The sequence below is a fragment of the Salvia miltiorrhiza genome, chromosome 2 (genome assembly GCF_028751815.1).
Source record: "Salvia miltiorrhiza cultivar Shanhuang (shh) chromosome 2, IMPLAD_Smil_shh, whole genome shotgun sequence".
NCBI classification, from domain to species: domain Eukaryota; kingdom Viridiplantae; phylum Streptophyta; class Magnoliopsida; order Lamiales; family Lamiaceae; genus Salvia; species Salvia miltiorrhiza.
Window position 1 is genome coordinate 64,747,688 of NC_080388.1, and position 13,939 is coordinate 64,761,626.

Here is a 13,939-nt window from a genome sequence, read left to right on the forward strand (position 1 = left end):
ACCTAATGGACACCGAAACTCTTAGTCCCACAGCAAAAGCAATTTCCAGCTTGTTGGACCAACAGAAATTGAATGATTATACAGTACTCTTAGTTATCTTAATTAATAGTATAAACATAAGTAAATGTTTTTTTAATCTCATTAAGTGTATTGGGACCTCACTCAAAATAACTATGCATGTCTTTAAATATCTAATATATATCCTAAAAAAATCAAATATAGAATATTTTACTGTGTATACAGTTAGATTTGCAGTTCACTGTTCATCTCAACAAGATTCAAGTGTCTCTGTTAATAGGCCAGAAAATTGAATTGCAATAATACTGGTTCATTTCACCAATTTTGATCACTATATAAATGCAATAAATAATAATGCATCGTGAGATCCTTCAAGGTGTTTAATTGCTTGTTTAATTTTCTTATCACCCATAAAGTTTTCTATAACTATCATTTTGTATGTCATAATTAGTGGAGTAATTTTAAGCTATAAATTTAGGATACACGCAACACCGTCCCAAAACAAGAACAATAAACACTGTGTGTGTGCGAATTTACTTAGGTGTAGAGTGCTTAATGTTTAAGATCAAAGGTTTTGAATTGATCAAGTTCACCTATAATTTTTAAATTAATTATTTAATTATTAATTTATAAATATTGTGTGTGGCTTGACGATAGAGTGGTTTATGTCTAGATGTTTAAGGTCTTGTTTCGAATCCATCATTGCACAACTTATAAAAATATTTATTTAATTATTAATTTATTAAAAAATAAAAATAAATAATAAACGTCTCGATTACATGGTGCACCAAATTCATAGTGCGATTGATTTCTCTTGTCCTGTATGTTCATTGAAACAAGATTATCATTTTTGAATAGGAGCTGCGGATTATCTCGTAAAAAGAAAAGCAGATTATCTTGTGAAAAGATGGAATTTTTTATTATTTTTTTATCTCATACTTTTAGAGTAGAAAATATGAAAAAATATTTATCATTCACAATAATATTATCTTGAATTAAGATGAAAAAATAAGAAAAGAGGCTATCTGAATTTTTTTTCGCATATTGCCAGATAAAAATTATTCACCTGTACGAATTGGGGTGAAAAAAAATAAGATAAAGAGCTATATAATCATAGGAAAATTATCCACCTTAAGTACGTGATATTGAAAATATATATTTTTCATAATTTTTTATTAAAAAAACGCACTACTTCTGAATTATAAATAAAATAAATTAATTTGAGCAACAAAATCTACAAATCCCTTTAGATTCTTTTTCTCCAGTTTTTTAGCGCTGTAACGTGTTTTGCGTGAGGGTTTTGTTGTAAAGAAAAAAGAGAAAGCCACTGCTAAGTTAAGTATGGTGATCTCGTAGACAGATAGATATATATCTCAAAGTAGGAGTAATTATCATCATCATTCCTTCTCCTTGATCCCTATCTATCTATAAACATGCTGTTGTGTTCTTGCTCTCTCTCTCTCTCTCTCTTTCATAAATAACCTCACACCGCCACACCACACCTATTAAAAATTAAAATTACTCGCATCTTAATTAAATCCTTAATGATATTCCCCCACCCCCTCTCTTTCTCTCTCACTTATTGCCTGTGCTATTGTGGCCGCGCCTCTCCTCTTAAATAGTCTCCCCTACTGCCCCCTACTTCTCCACCTTCTCATAATATCTAATTCTTGAGAGCTTCTATTTCATCTATGGTGGTGTGAAATTAGATTAGTAGTGCTTCATTCATGAAGGGTTTGGTTTAGGCATTCATGAAGGGTTTGCCAAAGGGTTTCTTACAGAGATTATTGGCATTCTGTCCACCTCCTTTCATGGGAGATTCTTTACCAGAATACGATAATCCCAGAAAAGAAATACCTTAATTTTTACGAAATTAGGAGGTGGGCATACTGCCAACTGAGCTCCGTTGGATTCTCTTTGCAAAACCCTCGTGAAATTTGCTTCGTCTTCCTCCCTTAATTTCTCTCTCCCTCCCTCCACCTAGATCGAGGTAACATCTATTTATTCACGATTTCTTTTTCGTTGATTTGTGCCATGCAAATAGAAAACAAAAGAATTCATTCTAACCCTTCATTATATGTTTACATTGATTATTCATTTGGTTTGATAGGATAATTGAATTTCTCGTAAGTTCTTACTACCATTATTATATAGCTTGATTAGTCTATAATAATGGCTTCAAATTTTGCAGTGAAAGTATGGTTGATTTCGAAGACCGGGAACCCTAGCTATGTCAAGAAAGATCTTTAAAATTCCTAATACTTTTTTTAAACAGTCTATCTCTCTCTCAAATAACAGCGGCGGCTGGCTTTATTCGGTAGGATTCAGAAGCGATGGAATTTCATGGTAACATCTTTATATCAAATCAAAGAGTGAAAAAGGGCTTAAAATTGGGGATTTTCTCCTTTGCAATTTCATGCCCTTTTGAGTGTAGAGTGTGCAAACAGAGAGAGAGAGAGAGACCACCTAAGTTCAAATTTGTTTTGCTTCCTTGCTTTTTTGAAAGTAAACAGTAAACACCTCTCTACAAAAACTTTCCACAAATCTCAAAAAGAAAGTTCAAATTTGTTTTGCTTCCTTCTTTTTTGCAAGTAACACCACTTTCCAAAAAGTTTCCATATATCTCTTAAAAGAAGAAAGATAGAAGTGCATCTACAAAGATGAGTTATCCATTTATGTTTCGGGCCTAGCATTCAAAATAATTAGATCGGGTATATATATTTGTTGTGCATTCCATGGAGATTTCTGTTTATGCAATTATTTTCCCAGAAAATGAAAAGAGAAAAAAAAGGCTAGCACGAGATGTGATGGTGGTGGTGGTAGTAGTGGTAGTGGCAGGAATATAATTAGGGGTTGCAGAGCTCATCGTATATACATACGTAGACTCATGATTGAGTTTCTGACACACTCCATTAAATTATGGGGAAGACATTAGGTATAGTAGCAGCTGCTCCCCATTTATATTCTTTTCTTTTCGCAACCTTCTAAATTTATTTCCTGACATCTAAATCATCTCAAACTTTAATTTCAATTAATGCAACTCCTAATTTTATTTATTTTCTTAACCTTCGACCTCTGTGTTCTAAACTTATATGAGTATTTTCCTTCTCTTAAGAATATAGTACTTTTCAGTGTATTTATTTTCCTTCATAATGCTCGTTATAAAAACAAATGGGTATATTTTAATCCTAAGGACCAATTTTTGATGTATAATTTTGGAATTTTTGTTGAAATAAATAGTTTCGTTCAATTTAATGTTTTCAAGGACCAATTTTTGATGTATAATGTTTTCAATTTAATAAAAATAAAAAAGTTATCAAGAAATTGTAAAGAAATAACTGCAATGTAGAGAATGTGATAAAATAACTAAATTTTATTTTTATTTAAAAAAATAATTTAAATAAATTAAGTTATTTTCTATTTAGGTAAATTGTGGATGGTCACAATGTGGCTGCTTAGCATTACTCTAAGGCTGTGTTTACTTTGATGGATAAATTTATCCATGGAAAAGGAAGGATAACAAATAATTATGTCTTGAAATGTCTCCTTTCTTTCTCAATATTTAACACAAAAGAGATGTTCACCATTTTTCCTTTATTGTTTTCACTTCAAGGATGAATAATATTATCCCTCAATTTTTGAGTGGATAATATTATTCATTCTTAAAATGAAAATAAAGAAGGAAAAATGGTGAACATCTCTTTTGTGTTAAATATTAAAAAAGAAAGAAGACATTTTAAGGCATAAATTTGTATTATCTCTCATTTTTCATGGATAAATTTATCCATCAAAATAAACACTTACAGACAAAAAGGTTAAATGGCAAATCTTTTGGAATCATGGAAATGATGTATTTTGTTTTAAAGAAAAGAAATCTTGAATTAGATAATTTTCAGTGTCTGAATCATTACCCCCTAGAAGTTATAACGACGCACTGAGTCAAATCATGAAAATGTGCTACTATTTTCTACACAAACACAAGAAGTATTCATATTAATTATGTTTAATCACGCTTTTCAAACCTGATGATGCAATGCCAATTACTGTAAACATAACATTATAATCAGTGTCTCAAAAGTAGGCCCATTTTCTCCTCTCCCAAAGAAGGAAACAGAGAATTCAAAAAGTTATAGCCAAAGTTTTTCCAGTTTCCAGTCAAAGGAATTCATCACAAGGTCAAAATGCTAAGTTGTTTATTGCAACTTAATGTGTCAAGTTTTAGTAATTTGATCAAGATTAACTACAGATTAACTGAATTTGTAAATCGATCAATCACTTCAAAGACTAAATAAAATATTTACTGTAAATGGCAGGAATATAAGATTTGATGCCAGAAAAGGGAACTAAATAATGTCTAGCATATACACTCATTTAGATAGAAATATGTTCAGGATTTACGAAGTCTGGACTGCCTCTCATTTTGATGTGATTATATTCATTTGGGGTCCTCCATCCTACTATCAATATTTTTTCAAAACAATAAATCTATGCAGCTACTGTCCACAAGTTAGTTAAATAGAAAAAAAATTATTTAATTAATTTATTAAATAAAAAAATTAATTCTGTTACTGTATTTTGTACATTATAGAAGTATTTTTCTTGGTATTTTTTTTTATTTTTATTCAAATAAAAAATTATAAAAAAATAACTACAATGTAAAAAATACAATGAAATTACTAAATTCATTTTTTATTTAAAAAATAAATTTAATAAATCATTTCCTCCCAATGTAACTAGTTTGTGGGTAGCCATAATGTGGTTGTTTAGCATCACCTTTTTCAAAATTTTCTCCATTTTTAATATTTTATATTTAAGTTTAATTTTATGAATATTAATTAGAATTTAGAACTTCTTTTATAATTTAATAGGTTTGGTTATTACATAATTAGAGTATATAATATTTTATGTTTTAATTTTTAGTAATAAATATTATTCAATATACTTTAATAATTTTTATTTTTATATATTATTTAAATATACTTAATCGTTAGACACTAGTAGGACGAGGATCCAAACCTATATATTAATATTGATGAATATTAATAATAATATTAATATGTGCCATATATAAGTGTAGTGTGTATATGGATTCTTGTCTATATATTGATGACTGAGAAACACAATCTAAATATATATCTAGTCGGAATTGGTTAAGTATTGCATGTTCATTGTTCTAAATGATCCTATATTCAGTAAGAGTATTACTTTCGAATTCGATTTACAATATTCTCAACTAAGTGAGAAAACTTTCCTCAAAAAATAAAAAATAAAACTAAGTGAGAAAACTCTGAAATTCTTAATTTACAATTAATCAACATATGATAACTATTTACGACTTTTTCTTTGTAATTATTCTTTCTGATTTAGTTCTCTTTTACTTTTAGACCTTTTTGACCTCCGATATTTGGTGAAAGTGTTCATTTATTTTGTTCAACATCTTTCTGCGAGGAAAAGCTATGCTTTCTGCTATTACTAAGGTAAAGCGTATACGTAATCTTGAGGTGAAATACTATATATATATTCTAATTTTTTTTTGAGGCCATATATTTTCTAATTATTAATTTAATTGTTATTATATTATTTTTAATTTATCTAATTAGATAGTCATATTCTACATTATAGGAATAGGATATCTTATTTTTGACGGCCCGGAACCGTCGGGCCGAGGCCCGCAAGCCTAACGAGGGAGTAGGCATGCAAAATTAAGAAACAACAAATATATAAAAATAATAATCATAGTAACAAAGGGGAGTCTTGTTAGAGACGACCTATAAGTTAAACTCTATAAGACTAAAGACAGAGTCAAGAGTCAAGATTTAGAATTAAGTATAATTAAATATCAATAAAATCATAGTAAATCACAAATATGTGACTGAGTACGAGTTTGTATTAATATATTGACCGGTCTTATGAATTTTATTCATGTGAGACAATTTTACATAATGTTTTATATAATATTATTATTACTGTTATTATTATTATTATTATTATTATTATTATTATTAAATTGTAAAATTATTTATACTATACATTTTTTAATTTATTCAGCATTATAAATCAATAAATTAAGGTGACATAGAAAGTACGTAGTTGAAATTTTATATTTCCCGAAAAAACTAAAACTGACGTATCACACATTTCTTTACGATGTTGATTTGCACTCGCCACGCGCTCACAATTCTGTCGTCGTCATCTCTACTATATCCTGTCCAATTCACGCGCCGCCTAAGATATTTCCGCCTTCTCACTGTTTCTGTCTCTTCTTCTAAGAGACATTTACTCGAACACGGTACATCACGAAAAAGGTTATCCTGTAATTCTACTTCTCCGTCAACATCTTTGCCAATGGGATCGCTCTCCGCCTTCGACGGCATTCTGCAATACCCCGTCGCTCGTCGCGACGACTCCGTCGTTGATAATCACCACGGCGTTGAGGTCCCTGACCCCTACCGCTGGTAATACTAATTGAAGCTTTTTATGGTTAAACCATCTATTGACTCTTGGTAATAGCGAATTCAAGTTAATTTCAGATTTGGTATTGTAGAAAGTCTTAGGGTGGTTGTTTTGATTATCCTGTTACAGAAGACACTTTTATGACGTATTTGGATTAAATTTGATCAGGCTTGAAGATCCTGATTCGGCCGAGACGAGAGAGTTTGTTGAAAAGCAGATGAACTTGACCGATTCCGTGCTCAAAACATGCGAAACAAGAGAAAAGCTTCGTGAAAAGCTTACTAAATTGTATGATTTCCCCAAGTATAATGCTCCCTTCAGAGTTGGCGATAAGTACTTTTACTTCCATAATACCGGTTTACAGCCGCAAACGGTCCTCTATGTCCAGGTCTGTTTGTCAAGATTTTAGCTTTCTTGGCTTCTCAAACTTGTGTTCGGTATTTCATGGATGTTGAATTTTGAAATTCAAGGATTTTGGCATTGCAGGATAGTTTGGAAGGGGAACCTGAGGTTTTGCTGGATCCAAACATGTTAAGCGATGATGGAACTGTGGCACTGAGTGAGTATGCAGTTAGTGAGGATGCAAAGTACTTGGCCTATGGCACTAGTTCAAGTGGAAGTGATTGGGTGACCATTAAAGTGATCCGGATTGATGATAAGAGCACCGAACCTGATGTCATTTCATGGGTAAAGTTTAGGAATTGTTGTAATATTTGCTATGTATTTTTCTTTCACAATTAATCCAGACTGGAGTTATTTTAGATATATGGTGACATAAATGTGACTTAATGCGTTGGCAAAGCCTGATGCGTATTTTTTGGTATCAGGTTAAATTTTCAGGTATCAGTTGGACGCATGATAGCAAGGGCTTTTTCTACAGCCGCTATCCAGCTCCTAAGTAAGTGATAATATATGTCAAAGATCATTATGAAATTTCCTTGAATTGGATGTTCTGGTTTGTTTTCTGATGGCAGATGATCCTTTTTTTAGCATAAAGGATGTACCTCTCAATTGTTTACAATTCAGAGCTATTTCTCGTTAGAGATAATTTGGTCTAAATCGTTGCTTCAGAACTGCTGTTTATAATTTATGTTTCAGAGTGTTCGCGTGTATTTGAAACGGTTACTTCTGATCTTGATGTTGAATGGTTTGTTTTTGAAGGGATGGAGAGAATTTAGATGCAGGCACGGAGACCCATTCCAATCTAAATCAAGAAGTGTATTATCATTTTTTGGGTACTGATCAGTCGGAAGATATCTTATGTTGGAGGGATCCAGATAATCCCAAACATTCACATTCTGCTTCAGTCACAGAAGATGGGAAGGTACTGAAACTTTGTCCAGACAGCATTCGGGAGGAATTCACTGTTGTTCAAATAACTGATGCAATGTTTTTATGTTCTTCACGTTGTGATGTTAAAGTACAAGGAAAATATGGCCATCTTGAAAGTACGGATTATCAATAGCTCTGTAAAAAGGAAAAACGAAGATAACAACTAAAATTGTGGTTTGGTTTGGCCATCAAAGACACTTGTAAATTATGATCTTTTGCTAGAGCACCAAATTTATAATGTAAGATTCTTAGTTTAAATCTGACTTTGATTCACGATTCTAGGTAAAATATATTAGCTACTAATACAATGAAGCAAGATCAAGGCATAAATATGAACCCAAATGATGTTTGTTCTTCTAGAATCCGTGGTTGATGTATTCTTGTAACGAAAAAGAGTTTTCCTGTTATATCATAGTTTTAGATCATAATTTTTCTTTCTTTCTTGAAGAGTCTTGTTTAAGTGGAATAATTTTCCCATGATCTACTTTTTAAACTGGCTTCTGGATTTTCATACGGAATTTGCAGTATGTTCTTTTGTACATTGGAGAAAGTTGTGACCCAGTCAACAAGATTTATTACTGTGACCTGTCATTGCTCCCCAGAGGACTTGAAGATTGTAGGAGGACAAAGGAATTGCTACCTTTCGTGAAGCTTGTTGATAACTTTGATGCTTCCTATCACTATGTTGCAAATGACGAGGCGGTTTTCACCTTCCTCACAAATAAAGATGCTCCAAGATACAAACTTGTCCGAGTTGATCTAAAAGAACCTAATTCCTGGACTGAAGTACTTAAAGAAGATGAAAAGGATGTGCTTGAATCTGCTTCAGCTGTAAGTGGCAATCGGATAGTGGTGAATTATTTGAGTGATGTGAAAAATGTTCTGCAAATAAGGGACTTGAGAACGGGTGACCTGTTGCACCATTTACAACTTGACATTGGATCTGTATCCGAGATTTCTGCTCGACGCAAAGACAGTATAATATTTATCGGGTTTACAAGCTTCCTGGTCCCCGGAATTATATATATGTGCAAATTGGACAGTGATGTACCAGACATGAGAATCTTCCGAGAAATAGTGGTCCCTGGCTTTGACAGGACTGAATTTGAAGCCAATCAGGTAATTAGTTGTTTAACAAAAATACAGTTAGGTCTTGTGATGAATGATGTGGAAACAACTTGCTTATGTATTCTGGAACCCACATCCTGAATTCTTTCTCCCCATCCCCCATAAAATAAACAATTTTGCAGATAATATCTCTTGGCCTCTGTCCTTAGAGTCTAATTAATGGAGCTGAATGAGTGTTAGCTTTAGTAGTACAGTGCACATTTGACTTCTAAGACTAAATTCAAGTATTGGTATTCATAATTCCCAAGGATGAAGAATCTAATTAAGGTTAGCTTTCACAGATTTCCTTATGGTTTTGTAAAAACTTGGTGATCAGTTGTGTCAGATAAAAGGGAAGACACTCTGCAAATTTCCAAGGGTATTGGGCAGAAAGAGACTTGACCTTTTGGTCCTGCATCATCATTTTTCCTTTTTGTACCTTCCTTGATCAATGTATTCCTTTCAGGTTTTTGTGATCAGTAAAGATGGCACTAAAATCCCAATCTTTATAGTGGCTAGAAAGGGTCTTCGCCTGGACGGGTCACATCCCTGTTTACTTTATGGATACGGTGGATTTAATATCAGTATTACCCCGTACTTTTCCGCCAGCCGTATTGTGATTGCAAAGCATTTAGACCTAGTCTTCTGCATTGCGAACATACGGGGAGGAGGAGAGTATGGAGAAGAATGGCATAAAGCTGGTTCCCTTGCAAAGAAGCAGAACTGCTTTGATGACTTCATAACTGCTGCTGAGTATCTTGTCTCTGCTGGTTACACACAGCCCAACAAGTTATGCATTGAAGGTGGAAGCAATGGAGGACTTCTTGTTGGGGCTTGTATTAATCAAGTAGCACTTCCTTCCATTTCTACTATAAAACTATTTGGTTCAAAATGATCCACAAGTAAAGAGTCTAGAATCTTCTGATTGCAGAGACCTGATCTTTTTGGCTGTGCTCTTGCTCATGTTGGTGTTATGGACATGTTGAGGTTCCACAAGTTTACTATTGGTGAGGGACATTTTCTAGGAGATGATCTTTATTCTATTAGACTCTTTGTATGATACGAAATTTTAATATTCGTTCCTGCCAACCAGGCCATGCGTGGACGTCAGATTATGGCTGTTCAGATAAGGAGGACGAGTTCCAATGGCAAATCAAGTGAGCTATTTTACTTCTTTAGATAATGAAATCTTGTTGTGCCATTTGACTTAAAATTTATGGTCTTCTATTTTTGTGCAGCAATATATTTCTTAGTTTACAAGTTATCTTTTGAAATCTCATTTTGTTTAATGAGATATAAATGTATTGGTATTGGGTTTTGTTATTAGATAGCTAATTATATCGAAATTATATTAATAATTAACTTTTATAAATGTTATGCTTTAATATTTTTGAGATATAGTTATTTAGAAAAATCAAATGAATTCAAAAGGTATGTGAATGTGATTTTTATAATTTAAGCATATAACAATATGTAACATAGTAGTGTTTGATTAATACTAATAATAATAATAATTGTTATAATTTTTATGCCATACCTCAAATGAATGCACTAATTTGAATTTCTTTGTTCTTTTCTTTTACTTTAGGTACTCACCCCTGCACAATGTAAGGAGACCTTGGGATAAGCCATCTGATAAGGTCATTCAGTATCCATCCACTATGTTGTTGACGGCTGACCATGATGATCGTGTTGTCCCTCTGCACTCACTGAAGTTATTGGCGGTTGGTGTTTTACCAATTAAAGTAGTTTCATTGATTGTCATGTTTTTGTTAATGGAGCTTTATTTGCCTTTTGGTGGGTGGGGATTTCTTTTTGCAAAAAACGCTTTCATGATTTTCTTTTATGCTAAACTCACCTTGTATAACTATTTGTATAGTCGGAATTATCATCTTGGTTTATGGTCAAGACTGCCAAAGGTAATAGAATTATAATTTTGATGGAAGCTGCACGTTGGAGGAATTTGAGGAAGACATTAATATTTACTCAAAAGAATACTTCGCGTCTGCTACCAAATTGCTGTTGTGTGAACCTCTTGCTAAATAGAAATGCCATGTCTAAGTTTCAATGCTGCTGCGGTGGATTCTGAAATAAAACCAATCTGTTGTGATACTGTTATAGTTTCACTTGTTACTTTTTTTCATGTTCCTTACAGACAATGCAACATGAACTATGCACAAGCATACAGAAGAGCCCTCAAACGAACCCAATTATCGGGCGGATAGAACAGAAGGCTGGGCATGGAGCTGGAATGCCAACTCAGAAAATTGTAAGTACCATGCCAGAAATATTATTCACATTACTTGTACATCCAAGTTGATGATGTGCCTAATCGGAATAATCGGACTCTTAGATTGATGAAGCTGCGGATAGATATGCATTCATGGCGAAGGTGGTCAATGCAACATGGATAGACTAGACAAAACCAATTTGATGGTAGGTGCAGAATCACATTTTAAGCCTTACTATTCTGCTTCTTTTGAATGGACAGATGATTTCCATCTTTGCATTTATAGTGTTGAGACAAGCAATATTTTTCTTTGTTTGGTCTTCGTTCCAGATAAATGTTTCCTTGTTACTTTTTTGCCGTGGACAAAAAAGTGATTACTGTGTGCGTGTGTTGACCTAGCCAAAAGAGGTTAATGTTTAAAACCTGAGGTTCAGGGTTCGAGTCCTCCGTCCCGCAGTCTTTGAATTTATTTATTTATTTATATAATTTACTTTTACACCCGTAGTCTTTGAATTTCTTTATTTACTGATATAATTCACTTTTACACTAGTTTTCGCACTCATGCTCGTGCGTTTTATTATCATCAAATTATCTACCCTAGTGATGCATTGAATATTTGCATATATCAAACAGATTTAGTATAATATTTAATAAATTAATATCTTTTTATAAATTTATACTCCCATTCCAATTTTATGCCCCTTCGAGAATATAATGACACAGATTTTTGTAAAATGATTGAGTATGTTGTGAGTAAAACAAGTGTCTCATATTTATGAGAATATTAAAGTGAAGTAAGGGTTTACCGTTTATGGGATTATCTGATTTTTTTTTTACTGTAAATCAAAAGTGGCATAAAATTGGAGGACAAACTAAAATGACAAAAGGAGCTTAAAATTAAGAGAAAGGGAGTAAACTATGGAGTATACTTTTAGCTTGTCGATGTAGCTCGTGGCGCCACCCTAGCTAGCTTCCATCGTATCGATTATAAAAGATTTTAAAATTATAAACAATTGACATGAACTTAAGCTCGAGGATGAATTAAAAATTATAACTCATTTACGCCCCCATCTAAAAATTAAGTGTAAGAAGGTTGTGAGCTCAAAATAAAGAATATTTTTACACGAGAAGAGAAAAGGAAGTCAATAATATACATTTCTTAGATTGCAAATGACTTAAACTCCATCTCAACATTACATAACCATTTATACTAATCTGGGAGATTCTTGCTAGAGTTCAAAATTTCATGCGTGCATGATCTTATTAGGTAGATGCACGATTCATTTTCCATGCTACATATGCTACATGAATAAATAGATGTATTCTTCTAATATACTAATAAGAAAAAATAAATAAGTCTAAAATTCATGCATTAAGTTAATTATACAATTCAATATTACTTAACACTAGGTCATAGTTATTGCAATTTAAAATTAAGACCACTGCACAGACGTATAAAATTACTGTATTTGTTGTTTTTGTATAGATGGGCTCTAAGTACAATATTGTAAGTGTTGTGCTTAAAAATACACCCTTCGACATCTACTTAATATAGGGAGAAGGTGCAATGCAAAAAACATAAACACGCTTTTAGGAATTAAGGATTTTAGGAATGAAAAAAATGAGAGAACAAAATATTTGTCAACCGCGTTTTAAATTCGTGGATAGAAGGGTATGTTGAGGGACTTGTACCTGCAAATATAAAAATTGGAGAAATATGCGCCATTAAATAAAAGTGTATAAGTAAATCAAAATTAACAAAATAGTCATAAGGGGATGTAGCTCAGATGGTAGAGCGCTCGCTTAGCATGCGAGAGGTACGGGGATCGATACCCCGCATCTCCATATTTCTAACTTTTTTACCCCTTTTTATTTTTGTTTCTGGGCCGTTACGCTTGGGCCATTGTTGCTAATCCTCAAGAAATATAAAACTTCTTAAAAACATTTTATTAACGCAGTTCAAATTATGTAAATGACATATCATGAGATGAAACCATGTCTATGATCTTTATTTTTATTTTTAAAATAACACCAATAGAAAACCAATACCATTTTAAATGAGAGCAGGATGCGTATTAAGATACGATCTAGTTTAGATTATTTTTAGGGTTAAGTGCCCATAAAATATTGAACTTTTTTCCAATTCTGATTTTGCACACAAACTTTGAAATGTAGCGTGAAAATTACTAAACTTTAGATTTTATCTGATTTTGCTATTAATCCAAATTCCGGCCAAATACCAAGCTAATATGACGTGCAAATATTTGACATGACGTGTCTATTGTTAATTTCTTATTAATAATAAAAAAAAGAACACAAAGCAAATAACCCAAATTGTCAATAACTTAATATATCAAATCAAATAATAGTATTCTTTTTTTAATTCTCAAGTTTAAATCAATTTTTTCTAGTTCACTATTACACAACTGATTACTCTAATATATAAATAGAAGTCATTTAAATAGTATAAATATATATAGTTTATAAAAAAAAATTAATCTTTAGATAATGAAAATTTAATAAGCTTTATTACTTAGCTAAATAAATTTTTTATATATTAAGTGATTGATAATTAAAATGTTCTTTGGTTGACGCACCTAAATTCGAAGAATCCCCTTACTAATATCGAATTTATTCAATTAATTAATTCAACTAAAAAATACTACTATTATTTGATTTGATATATTAAATTATTGACAATTTGAGTTATTTGCTTTGTGTTCTTTTTTTATTTATAAGAAATTAAATAAAAAACATTATTTTATCAATTAATTGTCACGCAATAATAAATACGTGACG

The 13,939-nt window shown here is 32.0% G+C and overlaps 1 protein-coding gene, 1 long non-coding RNA gene and 1 other non-coding gene across 4 annotated transcripts; all 3 read left to right on the forward strand.

The window, feature by feature from the left end:
* The first annotated feature begins 1,313 nt into the window (after positions 1-1,313).
* On the forward strand, positions 1,314-3,074 carry LOC131013029 (uncharacterized). The gene is made up of 2 exons (XR_009097563.1): positions 1,314-2,008; positions 2,210-3,074. It is a non-coding gene; the product is annotated as an uncharacterized LOC131013029 (long non-coding RNA).
* A 3,033-nt stretch (positions 3,075-6,107) lies between these two features.
* LOC131012986 (uncharacterized) lies at positions 6,108-11,638 on the forward strand. Of its 2 annotated transcripts, XM_057940978.1 has the most exons (12): positions 6,108-6,473; positions 6,640-6,859; positions 6,958-7,158; positions 7,299-7,369; positions 7,633-7,795; positions 8,329-8,922; positions 9,377-9,757; positions 9,842-9,917; positions 10,004-10,067; positions 10,499-10,634; positions 11,066-11,179; positions 11,264-11,638. In XM_057940978.1, the coding sequence occupies exons 1-12, from the start codon at positions 6,166-6,168 to the stop codon at positions 11,327-11,329; spliced, it is 2,394 nt and encodes a 797-aa protein (XP_057796961.1). In that variant the 5' UTR covers positions 6,108-6,165; the 3' UTR covers positions 11,330-11,638. The 2 variants fall into 2 exon arrangements, with proteins under 2 accessions (XP_057796961.1, XP_057796960.1); XM_057940977.1 differs by lacking the exons at positions 11,066-11,179; positions 11,264-11,638 and having other exon boundaries at positions 6,109-6,473; positions 10,499-11,022.
* A 1,274-nt stretch (positions 11,639-12,912) lies between these two features.
* Positions 12,913-12,985, forward strand: TRNAA-AGC (transfer RNA alanine (anticodon AGC)). The gene has a single exon. It is a non-coding gene; the product is annotated as a tRNA-Ala (tRNA).
* Positions 12,986-13,939: the final 954 nt, after the last annotated feature.

Excerpts from the sequence above, each read along its gene's own strand:
- LOC131012986 (XM_057940977.1), top strand. The coding sequence starts at position 6,166 with ATGTTGATTTGCACTCGCCACGCGCTCACAATTCTGTCGTCGTCATCT. Across the intron at positions 7,159-7,298 it reads AACCTGATGTCATTTCATGG|GTTAAATTTTCAGGTATCAG; the intron begins GTAAAGTTTAGG and ends TTTTGGTATCAG. Across the intron at positions 7,370-7,632 it reads AGCCGCTATCCAGCTCCTAA|GGATGGAGAGAATTTAGATG; the intron begins GTAAGTGATAAT and ends TTGTTTTTGAAG.